The following is a 9,260-nucleotide window of genomic DNA, read 5'->3' as shown; positions in this document are numbered from 1 at the left end:
CCAAAGCCATGGAACAGGTGGGTCTTCCTACTTCAATTAGACTAGTCCAGAGAAACCCACACAGACATTGTCAGAAGCTTCCTTCCGGGGTGACTCCAAATCCCATGGAGTGGACAATTAAGAATGATTACTGTAGGTGATTGGTTATTTCTGTGGCTGTCCCTTAGTAATTGAATTGCTTTTTGGTGTCCACCAGCTTTCTGACAGATCCTATCACAAGGGATATAGAGCTTTAATCTTGTTTATATCTGTAGAAATGGTCCTATGGTTTCCCCTCTTTAGCCTTTTCCAATGATAGAGTGCATTGAGTTGCTGAAGGTCAATGGTCTTGTACCCTGTAAAGATTTGTCACTTGTATTGGTCTAATAAAATGCTGATTGACCAGTAGCCAGGCACAAAGAATAGGTGTGGTGATCAGAAGAGGAGAATTCTGGGAAGAGGAAAGTCTCAGTCTGCTGTCATCACCCAGATGCAGAGGAAGCAAGATGAGAATGCCTCGCTGATAAAAGATACCAAGCCACGTGACTGACATAGACAAGAATTATGGGTTAATGTAGGGTGTAAGAGTTAATAAGAATCCTGAGCTAATAGGCCAATCACTTTACAACTAATGTAGGCATCTGTGTGTTTCTTTGGGATTGAACGGCTGAGAGAGCAGGCGGGACAGAAATGTCTCTCGACAATGAGTTTTAAATATTGAACTAGCATTGTGCTTATAGGATAAATCTCATTTATTTGTGGTGTTTAATATTGTTTTTAGCAAAATCTCAATCATTTGGTTTAAAAAAGCATCTTTATATAACTTTCTTCTTATTTTATCCCCCTTTAGTTATTGACTTCCGACTTTTCCTTTCTTCAAATAGATGCATTTAGTGAATGTTGCAGAATATTTGATCACACTTTCAACCCTGAGATTTCATTATTTACTTGAAAAAAAAAACTGTTTATACTTGTAGTGTGGCTCAGCTCCAGCACACACCTTTAATCCCAGAGATTTCTGTTTATTATAAACAGAATTAAATGAAGTTAACTAAAGGTCAAGAGACAGAGCAAGCAGCCAGTTGACAGGAAATGAACAAGAAGAAAACCATAGAAAGTAAGAGGGAGTCAGGAGGGCAGGACATAGAAGGGGGAAGGACATTGAGTTGGAAGAGTCTTGTTTGAGACAGTGTTAGAAGACAGGTCTTTTTCTGGGTCATTAGTGGAGGAGAAAGGTCGGATGGGTGATTTCTCTCCCCCTCTGAGCTAGCAGGCTTTCACCCCAGCATCTGGCTTCCAAGTCTTTATTGGTAAAATCAAACGTTTGAGAGTTTGCTGAAAACAATATTTGGTGTTCCAGCACATGGCACAACCACACAGACTGAGCAATCATGCCAGCTGTGGACAAACTGAGAAGCCATCAGATTTGATAAGACACCTGGAAGGTTCTCAAGGAAGCAATTAAGTAATATTAAAGGGGAAAATCTTTCCCGTATCAATGATGGGAAATATTATAATACAGGGCCTTAGGAGGAAGTCAGCTGGGTGAGATCTCTGCCTCTCTGAGCTAGCAAGCTTTCTTTCACCCCAGCATCTGACTCCCAAGTCTTTATTGGTAAAATCAAATGATTGAGATTTAGTAAAAACTGACAAGGGAACCATAATACACCTTTTTTTTTGAAACCTTAGGACTGCTGAATGACCTATGACCTCCAGCAGAGCCTTCTCTTGAAGTCATGGCAACCTCTATAATCAGACCCCAGAAAGATGCTTTATTCTTAAGTAGATGCACAACTGTTTAGATTTAACTAAATATGCACAAGAGACAGAGACAGATATTTCTGGAAAGGAAAAGCTGTTCTGTATTAACATGATATTCAAAAGACACAAATAGAATGTAGCTTTCCTCCGTTCATATCTAAATTGGAGTCTTTTTGCAGAAAAGTTTATTTGATAAGGAAAGCAAGAGAGAGACAGGCAGAAAGACAGAGACAGAGACAGAGAAGATAGAGAGCAAATACTTCTTAAAGTATATATATTTTTGCACAAGGTTAGACGTAGAATTGATATTCTCGATGGTATTACAATGTCCCAGTTGTGGAAGTCAGAAGGCATTTGTAATATTTGTGTACTTTTAATTTCTTGGGTTTCTGTGTCTGTGAGAATTCCAGATACTAAACATAACTGTGCAAACCATTCAGGGTCCTTGACATTCCCAGGACGCAGAGGTGACGGTGCCTCTCGGGCCAGGAGTTAGGGAATTGTCTAGGCAATCCTCAGAATCAAAGCCATCACCAATAAACTGCTTGTCTTTGCTTAGAAAACAATCACTTATTTTAAAACAGGGCCAGGCACAGAAGACTAAAGTCTTCTGAGGCGCATTTTTTTTTCCATTCAGAGTTATGGCACACTATGACCTATTTAAGAGGCTCGAGGAAAAGGATTATCTGATGGAAAAATGGAAGTACTCCAGGTGAGCTACTGGTACACAAAATTCACTAGCGTGGGAGGCCTTAACCAGCAGTTAGGTTGAGCTCGCTGGTGGAGCATCTGTTGCTGGACAAAGGGTCTAATAAGCACATCGTGTCTGAACTGCTGCAGTTTTGAAGAATATTATAGGTGAACTTTGACACAGGAACCTGAGTATCTGCAAGGAGAACGCTCGTTGGAATCTTGCGAAAGAACTGATTGCAGACAGGCAACGACTCTTATGACTTCTCAACTCTCCTTTTCTGTGGGTCTGACAAGAATGAGTTCACTTCGGGATCAGTAACTTTTCCTGCTCAGAGTAAGTCCTGCTATGGTGGTAGAAAATGCTGTTTAATGCTCCATCGCCAAACGCCTAGCAAACACCTAAGTGTGGCGTGTGCTTAATAACTACCTGTCAAATGAGTCCGAGGAGCGAGGAGCGTATCACAGCGGTGGAGCCTCATCACCACAGTTGCTTAGAGAGCAACCAGAATCTGAGCAGAAACTGTTCCTGTCACCAGACTGCGGCTCACACATCCCAGCCAGCAGGGTGGCCTGCGGCTTCGCACAGCCTTTGCACACAGCCTGGGGAACCACTTGCACTTGGGCGGTTGGGTGACCTGCGAGGTGCTAAGCAAACTCTCGTTTTCTCAGGAAATCCCATGGGCCATGCTGGGGCGGTGACAGAAGGCACTGCATGTATTGCATGGTGGGACAGACCCCTCCGGGCATATGACACAGAAGGCCACGCTGAAATCGGCTCCCTAGGCACCGTGGCATCTGTCGGCGGAGGGCACACGGGGAACAAAGGCTGCGCGGGAGCAGCTGCCAGGGGTCATAAGGTGGCACTGGGAAGCACAGGCCTCTGGGAGCTCCGGACCCCGTGGGAGACTTGACGGGAGCCTCCTGCTGGGCGGCAGGGATGTGGGCTGGGGGCTGCTGGGCTGAGTGGAGGGCGAGGCCTACTGGGGTCAGACCCCAGTGCGGACCCTGCAGCGATCAGGGGGCTGATGGGAGCCAGCAATGTGACAGGAGCGGGGAAGAACTAGGAGCGCAAGGCAGCATGGGAGTTCCCAGGAGCCCAGAGCGCGGGGCCTGATGGGAGTTCGAGCGCGGGACTTGACAGGAGCTAGGTGTGAGGAGAGCACGTTCTGACGGGAACACGGGGCTTAAGCATCCTAATTGCTCCTGGGACTGCGAGGACCAACTGAGGAGAGCACGGAGGAGGCTGAAGTGAGCACGGAGGAGGCTGAGGTGAGCACGGAGGAGGCTGAGGTGAGCACGGAGGCTGAGGAGAGCACGGAGGCTGACAGACAGACTGAGGTAAGAGAGGACCGGCTGCAGGCGGCTTTGATGCCAGCCTGGCCTTCCTGGAAGGTCTTCTCAGAGGCGCCACATCATTAGGAAGCAAGGAAAGAGAGATGAAGGAGGAGGTCAGAATCGCCGGTCGAGCGAGACCTTCATGATCGCCCTGAGAAAACTGGGGCGCTGCTTTAAGAACTACACTCAAGACCCCAGAGTTAAACAACCCGTGCTGGTTTTGCACTGGGATAGCTCAAGGGCCAGGAAAAGAATTCTGTTAAAACGATGTCATCTGCTTCGATTTTTAGAGCATTAGAAATGCCTAGAGGTACCTTAAATTTGTTTTTAAGGGCTTCACTGTCTTGCTGTCACTGAGAAAGTGGAGAATAAAGGAGGGGAGGAAACTTATTGTGAACTCACTTATGGGAAGCATAAGTGAACCCAGGACTGAAATCTTACTGAAGAAAATTTCAAATACTGTGGTTTAAGTACGTTAGATTTGTTCAAGCCAAAGTTCAGGGCCAGCATTCCTCAAACGACAACCAAAGGCATTTGGTTGATGTGACCAGACTAAAGTCCACCCACACTTCAGATTCCAGGGCTGGTGGTTTCTCTTTAAAGAGAAAAGGTATGTTTGTGTAAAGTCTGACGTTCTAGAGTCCAAGTCACCTCCCACTGGTGTACATGACTTTCCCTAGCCAGCTCTGCACTGAGGTTCCAGTCTTCTGTAATGCCCAACACACACTTCAAAGGTTGCCTGTGAACTAGCAGTTTTAAAATGTGCCCCAAAGTACAAGCTTTAAAGCCAAGTCATTTTGTGGAAACGAAATCTACTTAATGGTTACACAGTGACATGTTTTGGCTAACCTTTTCTTTTTTAAAAAAAATTATTTGAGAGAAAAGATTTCATTTTTTTTAAAATAAAACTTTAAGGATAGCCAAGATCTGTAGAATGAAATTATTAAACACAATATGGTAGGCATATAGCAAGTATAGAAAAGACTTAGGCATTTAATAAATTAGAGCTATTAGTACAGAAATTAGCCATTCAATTTGTGTTGTAGAACTGAAGATTTAGAATCTTGGGAGAGGCAATAAAAGTGTTCTTTCTAATCTATTCCAGTAATAGGTGTGTAGCTCTATGAATATAGTAAATAAAAATATTGAACTTATTCTAACTGGATAATCATTGGTGAACAATATTTTAATAAAACCTGTCTAAAGACAAGTGATTTAGAAGACCATGAAGCTGAAATGGTGATTTTTTTTTTTACTTTTTGTCTAAAGTTTACTAATTCATTTTTATTTTCTTATTCTAACATGACATCAAATACAATCTGCTGAGTTAGTACTGAAACCTTATGGTTAAACTGTTGATGTGTGTTTTTCTACAGCTGTGTGTCTGTGACGGACCTGCTTGCTGAAACACAGTCAGCACGAAAGTATGAATGAGAAGAGGCAGCCATCCCTGTTCTTTATCCTGCTTCCAGACTTCCACAAAGTCTGTGCTGTCCAGATAGCATTGAGTAGCAGGGTGGCAGAAACAGAGATCAGGAGTACACAGATCAAGATGTGCAGGTAAACCATGTGCCTTCTCTCCAAGCCTTTGGACATTACAAATCCTATTATAGCTACTTTAGGGGGGTTTCCTTCAAAACATCTACTAAATCTGTATCTCTATTTTGAAAGCAATGAATCCAGGTATATTAGATTACATTTTAAAAGGGAGTTAAAATGCTTGAGGTAAATATCTCACTGTTAAGTTTTTAGATTTGTGACCTCTTGTGAGCTTTAAAAAATTTTGAATTTTCAAGGCTGCAGAGATGGTTCGGTGTGGTTGAAAGCCCTGGGTGCTCTTCCAGAGGACCTGAGTTCAATTCCCAGCACCCACAGGGAAGCTCACAACTGTCTCACACAGACATGTATGCAGGCAAAACACCAACGCACATAAAATAAAAAAATAAATTTTAATTCTTTATAAGACTTAGTTTTTGAACTAAATCAGACTCCCCCCAAATATACTAAGTAATATATATTTGCTATATACTCTTTACAAGGCACTTAAAGATACAAAAAGATTAACATAATTTCTAAATTTCTATGTTAAAGATACAAAAAGATTAACATAATTTCTAAATTTCTATGTCAAAACATGACAACGGAGAATATTTCTGCTGTGGGATAATGCTCTTGTACACTGTAAAGATGTGTCACTCGTATTGGTTTAAAAAACACTGCTTGGCCAGTAGCCAGGCAGGAAGTATAGGTGGGGCCACCAGACTAGGAGAATTCTGGGAAGAAGAAAGGTGGAGAGTGAGTTATCAACCAGATGCCCCCGAAGCAATGAGAATGCCTCAGTGAGAAAAGGTTCCAAGCCACATGGCTAAACATAGATACGAATTATGGGTTAATTTAAATTATAAGAGCTAGTTAAAAATAAGCCTGAGATAATAGGCCAAAGAGTTTATAATTAATATAAGTCTCTGTGTGTTTCCTTGGGATTTAACAGCTGTGGGGCCAGGGACAGGAACTTCTGTCTACATGTTTCTATAAGAATTATCTTACAACTCCTGACTCAAGATAATCTTTAAGGAACAGCTCAACTGAAATCTGATTGTTAAGGACTCACTGTATCATGCCTTTAACTGTTTGAGGTACCCAAAGGGCTCAAGACAAACTTATGTGTTTAAATAACTATCTCAGAGGAGAATAAAGCCTGTAAGATTGCTAGCAGAAAGCTGAATGTAATACTGAGTTTACATAATCCCAGCAGTCTGAATGCTGAGGAGCAAGAATCTCAAATTAGAGGCATCCCGAACTATATAGTGAGATGGCTGCAAAACAAAACAAAATCTTAAGGACAGAAGTGGGGAGGACAGTCTTGGAGTGCTATCCCATCTTAAATCCCCAAGTATATCAGAAAATATGTAGCCTTCCCGTTTGGGTGTAATTTAGTCATACTTAATACAAGTTATCTCTGACCTCTTTGAAAAATAACAAAATAGGTAGAAAAGTGAAAGGCTAGATGAAGTTTCTAAATATTTCAGTAATATACAAGTATAGACAGTAGACAAGTTCAGTTTGAAAATAATGTGTTCCTTCTCCACAGGCAGCTGCTACTGCTGCATGAAGATGTCCTTACAGCACCTGTGCCTGGAATATTAAGCCAAATCTGGGTAGTGATGTCGGTTAGTATCACTGATTCCTAGAAGCAATATTAATAAATAATAATAAGTATGGTAGCAGAAATGAAAGATTGTTTATGGGGACTGACCACTCCTATTTCAGTTTGAGTGAATGTCCCATTAACTTGATATGTGTGACATCTAAATCTATCTTGTGATTCTAAATTAATATTTAGCTTTATCTTATATAAGTGCTGAAACAAAGACCACTAATGGACAGAACATGTTATGGTACAATAGATAAGATAGCATGGGCTTCAATGCTTTTGATCAACATTTTAGTTATACTTAAATTTCTCATCTCAGTAAATCAACATTTTTATTATTCTTTGAGAATATCATATATTTATACCCTTTATTTCCATCACACCTTCCCCCCCTCCAAATCCTTCCATACACACCTCTTCCTCCTCCCAACTTCATGTACTCTTTCTTAAAAAAAATTATCTTCGGACTCTATAATCAGAGCAGACGTGCGTGGTGGTAGAGCCATCCACCACAGTGGTCACCCTGACAATAATCACACCCCTTCCCTAGCAACCATCAGCTCTCAATAACTTTCCAGCTTGTTGTGGGACCTTGGGTGCCCCTCCCTCACCCGTGTGGGAATGTTGATTGTCTGGATTTCTTGCAGGCTACCACAGTTGCTGGGAATTTGAGTGTCAGCTATGGAAGAAACTATTTCACACCGGTCCTCCCTGACCTCTGGCTCTTACGGTTGTTCTGTCTGTCCCTTCCTCCATGATGTCCCATGAGCCCGAGGGGCAGGCAGTATGATATAGTTGTCCCATTTCGGGCTGAGCAGCTCCTAGCCATTCATTCTCTGCACACAGACCAGCCGAGGGTCTCTGTATTAATCACCGTTGGCATAAAGACACTTCTCTGGAGGGTACTGAGAGCTGCGTAACCTATTGGCATAGATGTATGTATTTAGATGTCAGTGTGATACCATGCCCATTTAGCATATAATGTCTGCTATTCTTTTAGTACTTACATTTCTTTCATTAGTTGGTGGAAGCCTTTTAAATTTAAATTTCTATTTAGTTCATTTTCCACATCCACATCTAAGTATGTCTTGTATATTTGAAAGTTGTTAAGTACTTATATGAGATGTATTTGCCTTTTCTTTTACATGGCTTGGAGAATATGTCAATACCAGGCAACTTCACCTTGGCAGTGAACCTGTCACAGATCCTATGTCAAGGAAAAAGTGGTTTTCATAGTCTCTTTCTTCAAATGGATATAGAATAGAAATATAGAACGATAGCCCAAATCTGTGCCCTTTGTTGTATTTTACTTAAAATATTTATGTATAACAGTGTTTTGTTAAAGATCTATGTTTAGTCCTTTTTACAAAGGACTTTCTGTTACAGATACCGTTTTTCAAATCTGGGAGACTTCATGCCTGTGTTGAAAAATATGGAGCTAAGGTATGTGCTTAAAATAATAAAATATAGTCTGTTTCTTTCCTCAGTGTCCTGGTGTGCTTTCCGTTGCTGTGATAGACACCATAACTAAAGAGCAACTTAGGGAGAGAAGTGTTTATCGGGCTCGTCCTTCCACATCACAGTGCATCTGCACAGGCAGCCAGGGCAGACGTTCCAGACAGGAACGGAGTGGCAGGAACTGAAGAACAGACATGACCATAGAGGAGCTCACCTGTCTATAACATGGCTTACTTAATTCGCGTTTTTACATAACCAGGACCACCTGCCAAGAGGTGGCAGCACCCACACTGGGCTGCCCTCATTCCAGCAACAATCATTAATTTAAAAATGACCCGCAGACTTGCCAATCTGATGAAGGCACTTTCTCAGCTGAGGTTCCCTCTTTCCAGATGACCCTAGTTTGTGTAGAGTTGTCAAAGATAAATAGATAGCCAAAACTTAACCAGCAAACAAAATTTGGAGTCTCTTTCTCACAAGTTGTTGTTAAACATGTGAAAAGACTTCAAGATTTTTTTCTCAAAAATTTATATAAGGACACAAAGAGAGAGGGATTTATTCCATTTTGACATAGAAAAACAACAAAATCCCAAGAGATGGAACTATTGCCACAATTATATAGCTAATATGTAAGAGAAACAAAATTGTAGACTGTATTCCACTAATGGTGAGCTTCTTAAAAGGCAGAAAGTGGGCATGGGTGTTGGGGCAGTGCGCCCTGGCTTCAGAGGGTTAAGCACATTGTGGTGAGAAGGGCTTAAGCTGAGAAAAGTAGTTCACCAATGTCACTTAGGTGGGGAGGGAGGGAGGGAGTCAGTCTGCACTCTCAGGCTTTCTTCTCCCTAGCCTCAGCTCCAGCCTGTGGGGATGGCGCTGCCAC

At 41.9% G+C, this 9,260-nt stretch overlaps 1 protein-coding gene across 1 annotated transcript in view; it reads left to right on the top strand.

Annotated features, from left to right (window-relative positions):
• Positions 1-5,194: 5,194 nt before the first annotated feature.
• C18H18orf63 (chromosome 18 C18orf63 homolog) overlaps positions 5,195-9,260 on the top strand; it is a 50,250-nt gene continuing 46,184 nt past the window's right edge. Inside the window, exons 1-3 of the mRNA XM_026783379.1 lie at positions 5,195-5,328; positions 6,860-6,938; positions 8,309-8,365. Coding sequence (XP_026639180.1) covers positions 5,195-5,328; positions 6,860-6,938; positions 8,309-8,365 — 270 coding nt within the window. The remainder of the gene's footprint in view (positions 5,329-6,859; positions 6,939-8,308; positions 8,366-9,260) is intronic.

This window comes from Microtus ochrogaster, chromosome 18, assembly GCF_000317375.1.
Source record: "Microtus ochrogaster isolate Prairie Vole_2 chromosome 18, MicOch1.0, whole genome shotgun sequence".
In the NCBI taxonomy this organism is placed as follows: Eukaryota; Metazoa; Chordata; class Mammalia; order Rodentia; family Cricetidae; genus Microtus; species Microtus ochrogaster.
This window is presented reverse-complemented; position numbering and strand designations above follow the sequence as displayed.